The sequence below is a fragment of the Anabrus simplex genome, chromosome 8, assembly GCF_040414725.1.
Source record: "Anabrus simplex isolate iqAnaSimp1 chromosome 8, ASM4041472v1, whole genome shotgun sequence".
Lineage (NCBI taxonomy): Eukaryota > Metazoa > Arthropoda > Insecta > Orthoptera > Tettigoniidae > Anabrus > Anabrus simplex.
Window position 1 is genome coordinate 226990756 of NC_090272.1, and position 14890 is coordinate 227005645.

General features: G+C 39.2%; 1 protein-coding gene across 3 annotated transcripts in view; it reads right to left on the reverse strand.

Annotated features, from left to right (window-relative positions):
- Window positions 1-741: 741 nt before the first annotated feature.
- LOC136879023 (uncharacterized) overlaps window positions 742-14890 on the reverse strand; it is a 178006-nt gene continuing 163857 nt past the window's right edge. For all 3 annotated transcript variants that reach the window (XM_067152741.2, XM_067152743.2, XM_067152744.2), the window contains exon 6: window positions 742-3371. In XM_067152741.2, coding sequence (XP_067008842.2) covers window positions 3336-3371 — 36 coding nt within the window. In that variant the 3' untranslated portion in view covers window positions 742-3335. The remainder of the gene's footprint in view (window positions 3372-14890) is intronic.

The window sequence follows — 14890 nt, forward strand, 5'->3', positions numbered from 1 at the left end:
GCAGTTATGGCCTTAATTAAGGTACAGCCCCAGCATTTGCCTGGTGTGAAAATAGGAAACCACGGAAAACCATTTTCAGGGCTGCCGATAGTGGGATTCGAACCTACTATCTCCCGGATGCAAGCTCAGAGCCACGCGCCTCTACGCGCACGGCCAACTCGCCCGGTTTATAAGAAGTTATAATCAAATCCTAACCTAAGGGTATTGGCTCTACACTGCTATGAACGTGGTGTTGGCTCTGTTGTTCAAGTACTCCTAATCAGCAAGCTCCAAGGAACACCATGGGACTACAATGTTATAGATGGGATTGTGGCTCAGTCATACAGTAACCTTTTATAAGTGTTTCCAATGAACTCGCCTCAAATTCTCATTAATTGCATTTTCCCTTCTTTTTGTGGAATGTTGATTTTTAGTTGATTTTCTGTATCATTAACACAGTATGACGTTCATTAAGAACTCGCATTTTAAATTAATTTGATTTCTTCTTCTTCTTCTTCTTCTTCTTCATTTGCTTCGATATTTGTCCTGGCTAGTGGCAGGGTCTACACTGTGGGTCGCCATCTCCATTTCTTCTTGTTGTGGACAATGCCAGGGTGAAGATTCATGCTTTTGAGGTCTTTATGTAGCGTATCAACCCATTGCTGCCTCAGTTGCCCCTTTGATCTTTTTCCAGCAACTTCCAGGAGCTCTTCTTTGTGATGATGCCTTTGTGATCGCAGCGCATGCTCAAATCATCATTTTCTCCTCAATTCGTGCAACACCAAATTGTTTCCTTATGCTTTCATTGGAAATGTGATCCAACCTGGTGATACCAGCTGTCCATCTAAGTATTTTTCCTCCTTAACATGCATTTGATTAAACACACTATATTCTTATTTTAATGTGTCTTGGCTCCTGATACAATGTAGTGTAGGTTTTGAGGGTCAATTAAGCTCCAGAGAGATTTCTCTATTCCTCCTTAATATAATGTTTTATAAGTACCTGCATTAATCCTAGAATAAACAAAAGCTGCTCCAGTACAATTCATGTGTTGCTTGATGCAACTTATCATTCCTCCCAAGACTGAAAAATTGATAAAGTGATACTCTTTTACAGTTTGTATACGTCTCTTAAAATACAGGATTGTCCCTTTTCTGAAATGCTGTCCCTTTATCCCACGAAACTTTGTTGGGATAAGTGTCCCTACTTATGTTAAGGATGTGAAAATGTATTGCTTTTTTTAAATTTTGCCAACTGCAACTTTAAAATAATCATTATATTATCGACACTGTTTTGAACAAAATAAAACCTCCATTTATAAAATGCAACCAATTTGTCTGTTTATATTCAGAGGTTGGTAGAATGTGGTGTTCAGAGGTTACCAACACTATGTCTAGTATCGCGAGGCTATTATTCTGTTTGAGATTTGCAGGTGATGCATGTAAATGTTAGTGTTGTTTTGTGGTGTAGCCACAGGTTACATAGCATCACGCAGATGTAGCTGATATGTGTAAGAAAAGGGTTGGAAAATGCCCACAAGAAAGTGCATAGACACTGAGGATTTGCAGGAACGATTTCTTTTCGTGAAGATGGTCACTGATGACTGACGAAAACAAAAGACTTTCCATCAACAGGGTGAAATCAATGTAAATTGTGAAACTGTTCTTCCAAAATGAATATGTAGACACTATAGGCCTAGGTTCAATTCCCAGTAGCATACTGCCAGAAATTAAATTACAGATTAGCAGGAGGGCTGGAATGTTGTGGAGAAAGTACATGCAGCTCACCTCCACTGAGGGTGTGCTTGAAACGAGTTGCACCACCTCGGGATGGGGACATGAGTTTACTTTCTTTTACCTGAAAAATGTGGAAATAAAGAATAATCATTGTAAGATTTTTTTTGAAAAGTGACTAATTTTTCAACTTTTGACTGATTTGGCTTCTATTATAACAAAAATCTTAAAATTTGTAAGACTTTCGTCTTTCCACAATTCCTTTATGGGCCTATGGCCTACACCTCTGTTAAAAATTAGCAATGTCCCATATTTTTTGAAAGAAGTCTATGAACTCTACTCTTCTGTTATGTCTCAATAAATGGTTGTGAAACAGTAATTGGAGGAATCAGAGTTCATCCCATTAAGTAAACCAACACATTTAATTTAATCTTTTTGTCACGAGATGGTTGAACAGATGGAGATCGCACACACATTGTTCTTATTTTAATTTTCACACCTCTTCGCGATGCTTCTCTTTTGGACAGGAGAATTCATTGGCTTATATTTCCTCTTTTTCATGATGGTAGCATGTCCTCAATTTTTTCTTTCCTTGAAACATCTGACTTGGTCTCCACTCTTCTTTCAATCTGGAGGCAACCATTAGTACTTGTTCGTCTTTCATTAAAAAATGATGACTTCATTTAATTTTCTTGGTCTTTAATTTTATTTTTTACAAGTTGCTTTATGTCACACCGACTCAGATAGGTCTTATGGCGATGATGGGACAGGAAGGGGCTACGAGTGGGAAGGAAGAATTAAGGTACAGCCCCCTATCTGCCTGGTGTGAAAATGGGAAACCATGGGAAACCATCTTCATCCAAATAATTTAATAACCTTTAAATTTCCTTTACTTCCCTAGTTCCTGATCGTATTCCCTCTGGATTTCAAGAGAAATACTCTTTAAATATTTAATCTCTTCTTTCTGAATTCTGTTCCAATCCTTCAAATTCATTATCTGTGATATGATAACTAAAATCGCAATTCTCTATTTCACCAGAAATGGACTGGAGTGTGAATGCTCTGTAACAAGCAATGTAGCTGTGGCGGCTGGCAAGAGTACCTCACAGTGCTTCAGTGAAATTATTACAGGCCTACTAAGGACACTGTAGATATTCACGTCCTTCTAAGACAGGAGAAGAAAATTTATCCACAGAACTAGGAATAACAGAACTGGGAAAGCTGCATCAACAAAATGTCAAGAGTAAGTAAGTACGTCAGACCAAATAAAAAGAGAAATAAGACTCATAAAATCAAAGATTTCTAGCACACCATGAAAAAATTCACCATTATTTTGTAAGTAGTCCTGCAGCATTATAATGAGAACTCTCCCAACTGGTACAGGCCAAGCAGTCTTTTGATGGATGGCAGGAATTTGTTCCCTAATCTAATGCAGAGTCACAGGGCTCCTGGTTTAAAGGAGGCAAGCTACTGAAGCAATGATATGACTTACCCTTGTAAGAGCAGGATCATGAGGCTGTCCTTACCTAACCTACACATCCATAGCAGCGAATACAACTACAAGGACAAGAGTAAAATGAGCTGCTATAGATGCAGTTCTTCCTGGAACACAACAGACAGTTATCAGCAGGGCCGCGAGTGTCTCCAACATGTCTCCTGCTGTGGAACAAGAAAGGGAGCTCGTTGATGACAACAGTCAACATAGTCACACTTTGTTGGACTGAGCACTAACTTATTGCTTTAAGATAGATGCACTCCCACAACTGGCTTGGAGCAACAGAAATATACAGTACACACTTAAGTAACAGTTACGAATGAATGTTGACTCAGCAGTCAAGGAGGAATTTCAATCTGAACGCTGGTTCGAAGTCCACTCGGATAGCAGCCCCGGTCTAGAAAACCAAGAGAATTTGTTGCACTGAACATGAGTCGCCTCATAATCTGCAGGCCTTCAGGTTGAGCAGCATTACCTTGGTAGGGGCCAAGGTCTACCACGGCTGCACCCTCATGGTGTCTGGTTTTTGTTTGTTTATGAATGAATGTTCCTATAGTAAACTATAGCAAATTTTTGTAGAAAATGTCATCGTATCCTACATTTCTTAGACTGTTGCATTTTGAAATTTCAACTACACAGCATTTTTGTGATGGATGAATTGCTGCATACAGATGCTGAACTTTCTCAAAGTGCTACATACTTATATATTACTGCTTATCTGGTGGCACTTTTATATTTGTAAAGGAAGGAAGAAAGAAAGAAAGAAAGAAAGAAAGACAGAAAGAAAGAAAGAAAGAAAGAAAGAAAGAAAGAAAGAAAGAAAGAAAGAAAGAAATTATTGGTTTGAAAGAAAGGAAGATTTTAACTGGTCTGATATTCTTTCATCATCTCAATATTCAACCAAATGAATGCATTTCTTTCATCATTACAAAGAACTCCCTTACTTTTAATGCCTTACTGTTTTTGTTGTGGCAAAAGCCTGACACATATTTCTCAGTATGTGTAGTACTATGTGCTTCTATAAAGAACTAGAAATGGGACTTTGTTAGGTTCTAGCTGCTAAACACCTAGCTCTGGGTGTTGGCATGGTTGGTAGCAAAAAGAGAAATGCACTTATTAATTGCTGTTAACATTTCAGAGGCCTTGACTATTAAGTCATCAGCCCAAGACAATTTGTTCTAGAGAAATGAATATTTCAGGTCTTGGAGAAAAAGAAGAATCAGGAGAAGCAAACGGACAATACAAAGTGGTCACTTACAAGACCAGATTAAGCACTTCAAAAATGAGGGCCTGAGAATTTAAAAAAAAAAAAAAGGAGTTTTCTCCCTACAGGCTATAAAAACCAAATGGAGAAGAGGAAGGTAAAGGCTTCTACTGCTCATGACCCTGGCACTATAAGGGGACAAAATGGTTAGCTCTATGCCTGACTGTTTTTGTCCTCTACAATTAACCTGGTATTGGAGGATGGATGAACCCAGGGCCAAGTGCCTCTCCAGAATTAGAAGTTATGTGATTTTCTGATGAGGAAAGCAAACTCACATGAACTGAGTATACTTCTACAGCCTCAACTAGGCAACCTCATCTGAGAATTCCCGAAGTAAAATTTACCACTTTTCATAAAAAAATTAATATCCTGCTGTATGATTTCTTTCTCTGGCAAAGAGAATTATTTTGTGTTTAAGTGGAAACACGAAGTAAGAAGTGCCACAGCCCAGAGCAACTGAAATTACTGAAAACATCATTACCACCTGTTGACTGTCTTCAGCAACTTGGGTGCAGTATATGAGCACTGTCCATCCCTATCTGTAAATAACGGAAAGGAACAATCAAGTGACAAGTCAGGTTCTACTGTATATAGAAAGACATTAATAAGACAGACACATGACAGGTCAGCATTGGAAGACGGAGGAATAGAAAAGGAGAGAAAAGACAAGCATGGAAACACAAAAGGATACCCGGAATGGACAATTTTGTACAGTGTCGTCTTCAAACAGATTGGCTCTCTCCTTCTCAATCTCAGTTCTTCTCGACTCCTGACGAGCTTGTTTCTCCTTCCCGGTTTCATCAGGAGGGTGGGCCACTTGACAGATCTTCAGTCTTGATATGGGAAGCGAGGGATGATAAGAAAACCAGGTAAACACTGGAAAAGGGAACAGACAAAAGATAAAGATGAATACAGGTGTTAAAGCAGTTGGGAAGCAGAAACAAGCTTGTCAGGAGCTCAGAAGAATTGGGACTGATGAGATTGTCCTCATCCTTTTGTATTTTCAAGTATGTTGTTGTTTCCTTTTCTACTGCTCCCTCTTTCGATGCTGACCTGTCATTGTGTCTATCCTATTACGTGTTCCTATTCATGTTCCCATCTTTATCTTTGTCTGATATAGCACCATTCTATGCCTTCTCTCCCAGAAACATCACGGTTTCAATATATAAATCTGATTAACTTTCTTCAGCTTATCCCAGTTATTTCTGGGGTAAATTTGAGCACTACTTCTATTTTCAGTGTGTACTGGGTTAGAAAAGGAGATGCAGGACACAATATAGTCATGCGAGTAGAATTATATACAAAGGATAGGAGCAAACGGATTCAGTTTGGTGCTAGAGGTTCGTACAGGTGGCAAACCTCTGCAGAAAGAATGAGGGATAGAACAGACATCCGGTTGTAAACTATAGTTCTGCTCCAGAAACTGCAAGATAAAGTTACATCTGTTAGTTCAAGCCAGTGTTAACAGTGCACTCAGTGAAGATCACAGTATCTGTATTACAGCTGTCAGACACATCCTAAACAGACTTGATGCTCCATTGCCACTTAAATAGTAGAAAATGGAGCAATCGTTCGAGAGACTCTGTTTCTTGCTCAAACAGTTGTTAAGAGGAAACCCTACTGAAATTTTGACCCAGAAATAGCTCAAAAAACAAAATGAGATTTTGGTAGTAGCAGATACTTTAAATCTCAGAGTACACAGCAATATTTGTTTTCATGTGCAGCCATATTAAAAGGTCCCACGGAGATGTTAAAATCACACCTGTGGTTTTGAAAGTTTTCCGAGTTATAACATGATTATGCATGTAATCTAAGTAAAATGTCTTCTAGCCACAATTGTTGGAGAATAATGTAATGGTTATAGCGTCCGCCAAGCCAACTTGCTACGGGCTGGGGGCATCACCGTATCAGCCCACCCGCTTACGCTTCGACTGCGCCTATCACGAACAAGACTTAAGTGCTAGATCGGCCCCCTCTCACTTCCGTCTGTGGTAGCGCGGCATGGGACTATGGAAATTACCAGGCAATTAATGCGGAGTCTTCCATCTCGCGAGGTTCCTGGAAACATCCAGCATCTGGACTGTACTGGAAGGACGGGCACATATATATAAGCGAGGAGTGACCTGCCTGGGTTGCAGTTGGTGTGGTTCAGTCGTGAGCGACTACCAGTGTTGTGAAGTGTGTGAACAGACAAGCGTACTACAGTGCGGACTGACGGTCAAGGAGAGAACGTTTAGCTGTGTGACATGGGACCTTGTGTGTGAATGTAAAACTGTGTAGTGTGAGAACAAGTGAGAAACTAGGGGAGAGAGAGAGAGAGAGAGAGAGCGCACGAACTGCGTAAGTGTGTGTTATGAGTGAAAGTTGTGTGTAGTCCGGTGTAGTTTAGTGCTCAGCTAATAAATCTTTTAAATAGGACGCTACCAGGTTCTGTACTCGTTTATTTACCCCGCCAACACGTTACAATATCTAAGGGCAGAAAAAGAAAGAAGTGAATGTGTACTCATTTAGGTTTTAAGAAATACCTAACTTCAGTCATATTAATTATGAATCAAAAACAAATGTTAATGCAGGGTCGTCTTTCAGTGTATATTACTCAAAAGTAAATTTTTCTATAATTCAAAACGATCCCTGCACAGCAATTTTAATCTGACTTCAAATTTAGCACACATACATTATCATATAGCATTCAAAATTTTCAGATTCATCCAGCTCTGTGGCTAACTGATCAGCTCATTGACCTTTAGGAATAAGAAAGGAGCCTCACCAAAGATTGCAATTAATTATTTGATTATTATCGATTAAATAGAGCAATAGGGAGTTCTCTGGGCAAATGGAGAAGTACCGGATAATCCTTTCACTCCAAACATGTCTAGTAATCAATCCTTTTCAAGACCACATCTAACTAGCTGATGATTAATACTGAAGGACTATCTATATATATAAATGTATGTGTGTATGTAAATTACACATCTACTCCTAAACCACTGGAGCAAAATCAATGAAACTTGGTACACTTATAATTTACTATCTGGAGATGAGCACTGTGGGAGTAAACCATCCCTAGCACCATTAGGGGTGACAGTGAGGGGTGGGGAGTCAGAGGGTATATATAAAATTAATTGAAAATAGTGTCGAATACATAGTTTTTGGTTCGCGGAGATGAATAGTGACACTCCAGATTTTTTAAAGTCCAAGTTAAGCCCCCTTCTGGATGAGGGCGAGGGGGGAGTGAAAAATAAAAATAATCTAAAGTAGTGTCAAATCAATTGATTTCGGTGTCGCTGAAATGAATAGCGACACTCCGGAATTTTTTGAAGTCCAACTTCAGCCCCTTTTGGGGTGGGGGGCGAGGGGTGAGTGATATATAAAAATAATCTAATAGTGTCAAATCCATACTTTTCGGGGTCGCTGAGATGAAAAGTGACACTCCGGAAATTTTTAAAGTACAAGTTTGGCCCCTTTTGGGGTGGGGGTGTACAAATATTACTTACTATCAGGAAACAATACTGTGGGGGCAAGATGCCCATAGTACCTCTAGGGAAGGGAGTGGAATATAATTTACATTAATAAACTGAAGCTGGTTTGGAATGATCGGTATATACTGTACTGTATATTGTACCAGGAACCATGTATGGCCTGGAACATAATTTTATTTAATGGAAGTCAGTGCAACGGGACGATCTTATCATGCGAAGTAGCTCAACGGAACGGCTCGGGCGTGCATACAGCAAGCAAGCTACGTCATGCAGGAGGGTGATGTAACTATCACGTTAACACCACCTGATATTGTCGAACATACTAGAAGAAATTTTGCTAATTTTGGAACCTATTGAGATATTTAATTAATGAGATACACCATCGTACAGCCCATTATTTAAAGGCAAACATACTGCAATTTCATTAATATCGGCCTACGGACTTAAAAGAGTAATTCAGGTGTAAATAAACTTGATTTTTCCACAAGGGGAGGAAGCTGACCTCAACAGATTGGTATAAAAGAACGGGGTTCTGCTAGGTCAAGTTAGTTCTCAACTCGCTGCTGTCGTGTAGTCATGCTGTCTTACGTGAACGGGTCCGCAAGGTTCGAACTCAAGACATCACATCGTACAAACTCTACGGTAAAGTTTGCGACAAGACTTATAAAACAATAACTCGTGTTGGAACTTCGAAACTTTTCGAGTGATATGATACTAACTTAATAATTTCAAAGTGTTGTCAAAGACTTATGATGTTAATCACTTTACAGACTTCGTATTTTCAACTGCAAATCGAACAAATTTAATTGATTTAAACTTGAATTCATATTCAAATGAAACCGACTTTAAACATTCACTAGAAATAAGAGTGTGAATATTAAGACTATTTTCAAGTGAAATAATTGAACATTTAATCTGTCAAACTAATCTATTTCATAATATTACCTTAAATATGTGTGTAATAACTATTGGTTGAAGTTTTAAAAAGACTAAACCTTCATCACAAGTGAACAGTATATTACATTGTATGACATTGTCGTCATAGGAACTTGTAAATATCCTCAAATTAAGTATTTCGTTAAGGCGAATAAGACTTTGATTTTCATGTGTAAATATGTTATAACTGTGCTTCAATATGAACAGTGAATCCAATCTAATGAACAATAACAATTTTCTACCAGTGATTAAACATTAGAGGAAATGCACCTAGTAAAATACAGTGCCAATTTTACGATTTACAAGCATAGGACACTCACAAGTTAATCTTGTCAGTTGAACTTGCTCGTGTTTATAAAAGTTTATAAGTGACATGCTGAAACCCAGACCGAATGCCTATTTTGTCATATCAACCTGTTATCATTTTGACTACGTGGGAGTTGGAACGTGGTGACTTTATGGAATTTAAACGTGGTACCAGGAGGATGGCATTGCAACACTAGCTGCCAAGGACTTCATATGCTGTTTGCTGAACCGCTTTTCTCTACATTTCCAGTCCTGATATCCAGATAATTCAGGTGATATGAGTGGCTCTCTAAACAAACTTGAGATTTAAACAGACTAACTTTATTACAAGTTGAACTTTAGAATCAGTGATTTCATTCATAATTCAGCAAACTATTTTCGCTCATTGGAATTCACGTTACATTTTTTAAGTGCCGAATCACAATTCTAAAATCGACTATAGCACAGACCTTTAGATGAAGATAAAATTTATGATATTTTGAAGTGTTAAAATATTAAAAAGACTCGAGGAAAATTCATTTTTCAAGTAAAAAGATGTTATTTTGAATTTTGTTTTTTGTCATTTAAACAAATACTTGAAAAACTTTATGAACTTTATCAGGAAAGAACTTATATATTTCCAACGAAAGATTATCATTTCATGTTAAAAGATAGACAATCATAAAAATTGATTTTATTTCAATTAGTCAGGCAACATTAACTTGTTCAGGAAATATTTTAATTTGATTTAATGCTACGAGTCAGAAATAATAGGGAATTTATTCATCAAATTCTCAAGCCGAGTTTAAAATCTATCCATCATTTTGCTCTGCATCTAACTCTCCGTAAGGACCGTACACCCCTTTGCAAAATTCTCATGCCGATACCCTTAATTTTTCCTGGTACAATATATATAAATTAAGGTATAAAAATGAAAACAGATTTGAATTAACAAGACACTTTCAGGCATCTTAGAAACTTAAAACTTGGTACCAGACAAGCTGATCACTTCTGGATCCCTAGAAAAATAGAAAATTCTCAAAATTCTCTGAGGGGGACACGCTGGGAGTTTCAAATTTGCATAAGGATGCAGTCGGATATATTTATCCAAAATGATAACCTATAAGTTTCATGGGCATAAAAGTTTCCTGAAAGTTCTAATTTTTAACCCCCTTCCCTATTATTATCAAGATGGTGGCACACTCAGCCAGATGAACTAGAAAATAGAACTTTTGCAAAATTACAGCTTTCAGCCTGTTACCGACAGAAAAATTACGAGATGTTTTAATTTTTCATTTTTACCTCCCAAAAATATTGAAATATGGAGGCATTTTAATGATGGTTCAGACCTTCCTTTCAAGGTATTTGGTGGCTAAACGGTAAGTCATATCACAAAACGGATGGCACAATCTCTGATCCATTAGGAGTGATCTACAACTTTGGTCCTATGATTTATTGTCGTATCTCTCTCTCCCTTATACGTCAGATTTGGCTGTATTTCTCGATTGTACGTAAGCTGTTTGCTTTTAACACATATATTTCACAGTTTGACACATTTATAGGAAAGATAGAATCATCCAATTTGGCACACATATTGAGACGACCAATGGCCACATGCGAGCCAAATTTCATGATTCCAGCTTCCACGTAAGTATGCGAAAAATAATGTAACATTTTATAAATGTACCCCAATTTTGCCCTATTCAAAGTTTCTCACTCAATCTAACCCGTAAAAATATGGGAGATGTGAGAAAATGTTATAAGACCAACCATGTAGAACTTATCTGTTTGTCGATCCGTTTAGGAGCAGTAAAATCTCGAAATGAACGTCTGCACTTATAAACATGGCCATGCCTATCTGTCATCTATCTTCTATCTATACATACGAGGAGTGGGGCAAAAGTCGTGGCAACTATTTTTTTTCTTGTAGATATGTGAACGGATCACAAACGTATATGTGTAGTGTAGAATTTCTGCAGGCATAGTGTATATGCAGAACAACAGAGGGCTCTGTGATAGCTGGTAGTAGCACAGCGAGGGCTGTGAAATCAGTCAGTTGGTGAGTGTCGTGCGTGATGGAAGTAACCCGTGTTGAGCAGCGCGCTTACATCAAAACAGCCGTACTCCGAGGGAGAAATGCGATGGAATGTCACAGTGAATTAGTGGAAGCCGTTGGGAATAATGCCCTACCATACCGTACAGTAGCACAGTGGGTAGGAAAGTTTCAGCAAGGACGTGTGTCAACCAGTGATGAGCAACGTTCGGGATCACCTGTCAGTGTGCGGACCGACGTGGCACGTGCCGTCATCGTGCAGCTCCTGGATGAAGACAGACGATGGACGCTACTGGAGTTAGAGAGGGCAAGTGGCATCAAGAAATGCACCATCCACAGGATATTGCATAATGAGCTGCAACTGTGCTAAATCGCATTGCGGTGGGTACCGCATGCACTGACGGAAGTTCAAAGGTGGGTGCGCTATGCAATATGTTCCGACCACCTTGCACGCTGACAACAGGACGGCGATCAATTCTTGTCATGAATAATAGCCATCGATGAATTTTGGGCCAGGGCATACGAACCAGAACTGAACCGTCAGTCTGCGGAGTGGCGACATGCTGGATCACCGAGGAGGCAGAAGGTCCGTCAGAATCCTTCCCCAGTCAAACTGATGGTGATCGTTGAGTATGATGTCAGGGGTTTCATTGTTTGCCACTTGGTTCCACATGGTAGAACAGTGACCGCACAGTACTACAGGGACTTCCTGGTGCGACAGGTACGACAGGTACGACGTGGCGTTCGGCTGAAACATCCAGATCTTGTGGATAGTGCAATAATCCTGCACGACAATGCAAAACCACATAAAGCAGAGTGTGTAGGGCAGCTACTGCGACGTTGGGGGTGGGAAGAATTGGAGCACCCATCGTACTCTCCCGAATTTCGCCCTGTGACTTTGATCTCATTCGAAAGATTAAGGAACCACTACGTGGTAGGCGGTTTGCAACACGAGAGGACATTGGTAATGCTGTGCACCAACAGGTGACCCAATTCACACATGGTGCGGTAAATGCTGAGGCAGATGGTATTCAGTGCCTCCCATTTCGTTGGCAGCGTGTGGTGTCAGTAGCAGAAGACTACTTTTAGGGGCTTTAGGCCCAGGTTTGACATGTCAACTTTATGTGTACTGTGTTGTCATTCTCTTGCACCGGGAAGGCCACAATGCCCTGTATACTACCGTAATAAATTAGTGTGTTACGATATTTAAGTGCTATTCATTGTCCACACATGTAGTTAACACCTTGTCCTTTTGTCTGTATATGTCACATTTTCCAACCAGACTGGTATCTTCTAGAAAAAAAATAGTTGCCATGACTTTTGCCCTAACCCTCGTATAAAAATGAATGTATGTACGTAAATGACATCTCCTTCTAAACCACTGGAGCAAAATCAACGAAACTTGGTACACTTATAACTGACTATCTGGAGACGAGTATTGTGGGGGTAAACCATCCCTAGCACCATTAGGGGTGGGGGGTCAGGGGGGTTATATATAAAATTAATTGAAAATAGTGTCGAATACATAGTTTTTGGGTTCGCAGAGTGACACTCTGGATTTTTTAAAGTCCAAGTTAAGCCCCCTTCGGGATGGAGGCAAGGGGGGAGAGTGATAAATAAAAAATAAAAAATAGTGTCGAATCCATAGATTTTGGGGTCGCTGAGATGAATAGTGACACTCCGGAATTTTTTGAAGTCCGCCTTCAGCCCTCTTTAGGGTGGGGGGCAAGGGGTGAGTGATATATATAAAAATAATCGAATAGTGTCGAATCCATTCTTTTCAAGGTTGCTGAGATGAAAAGTGACACTCCGGATATTTTTAAAGTACAAGATCAGCCTCCTTTGGGGTGGGGGCGTACAAATATTACTTGCTATCTGGAAAAAAACTATGGGGGCAAGATGCCCATAGTATCCCTAGGGAAGGGAGTGATATATAATCTACATTAGTAGATTGAAGTCGGTTTGGAACGATCTGTATATACTCTATTGTACATATATAAAAATTAAGGCATAAAAATGAAAACAGACGTGAATTAATGAGACACTTTCAGGCATCTTAGAAACTTAAAACTTGGTGCCAGACAAGCTGATGACTTCTGGATCCCTAGAAAAATAAAAAATTCTCAAAATTCTCTGAGGGGGACACGTTGGGAGTTTCAAATTAGCATAAGAACACTGTTGGATATATTTATCCAAAATGATAACCTATAAGTTTCATGGGCATAAAAGTTTCCTGAAAGTTCTAATTTTTAACCTCCACACCCATATCAAGATGGCGGCACACTCGGCCAGACGAGCTAGAAAATTGAACTTTGGCAAAATTATAGCTTTTACCCTGTTACCGATGGAAAAATTATGAGATGTTTTCATTTTTCATTTTTACCCCTGAAAAAATCAAAATATGGAGGCAATTTTAATGATGGTTTAGACCTTCCTTTCGAGTATTTGGTGGCTAAACGGCAAGTGGTATCACAAACCGGATGGCACAATCTCTGTTCAATTTTGGAGTGATCTACAACTTTGGTCCTATGACCTTTTGTCGTATCTCTACCCCTTATTCGTTAAATTTGGCTCTATTTCTCGATTGAACGTAAATTTTGCATTTTTTACACGTATAATAGATAGTTTGTATCACTTATAAGATAGATAGGGTCATCAAATTCTAGACAAACAGTGGCCCACCCTGTATCTATGTGTGAGCCAAATTCTATGTTTGTATTTGTCACGCATCAAAAAAAAACAACTTTAAAACACCTTACCCATATGTCATCCTAATAAAACTCAATCTTACCCACAAATAGATGAGATATGAGAAAATATCATAGGAACAGACATTGCTAAATTTGGCGTCTAATCATATAATCTGGTTGTCGACATGATGTACTGTTTAGCAGCAATTACATTTTAAATGGACGTAAACATGTAAATATTTTCTTATGTCAATGTACATTTATTCAATGAAGTTGATTTGTAGCCATCAGGAAAAGGTATGTGTGCCACTGTAATTAATACTTTACAAATCGATAATGACTATCAGCAGCAGGGCATCTGCTATTGTAATCAGTATTCCCGGGTACATTGGCTAGTCTACTAATAAAGAGAAGATCCTTGGTAGCATTTTCAGGGAGAACAGATATGATATCCTATGTGTGCAGGATGCCTTTGCTGGCGGGACCTAGTGTTTACAGTGCACTATGTCTTCTGGTATGGGCTAGAGCAATCTTGTTACTTTCATTGATCTGTCTCAGCTTTATCCTTAGCTTTGACAAAATGAAAGTGACCGAGGTATGAGTGGTGCTAGTAATGCCATTCCTTCTGCAGCCAGTCCCTGCTATGAATGGTGTGAAAATACTGCTCATAGGGTAGGTTGTTGCATGCATTTCAGTGGGCTTGGCAGACTGATATGTAATAGCAACTTCTGGCTCGGTGAAGAAAGCAACGGGAAACTACCTCACTCCTCATTTCCCTAGTACGCCTCTTCAGTGATGCCTAGGTCATCTATGACAGCTGATGGCAGAGCTGTTGAGGATCCAACCAGCCTTCGGGCTGAGGACTAACATACATACATGTGTGCAGGAAACCCATCGAGGTCTGAATCACAAATGCCTGTACGACCTTGGTATGTGCCTGATCATCGAGATTCCTCATGAGAAATAAGGTAGTACA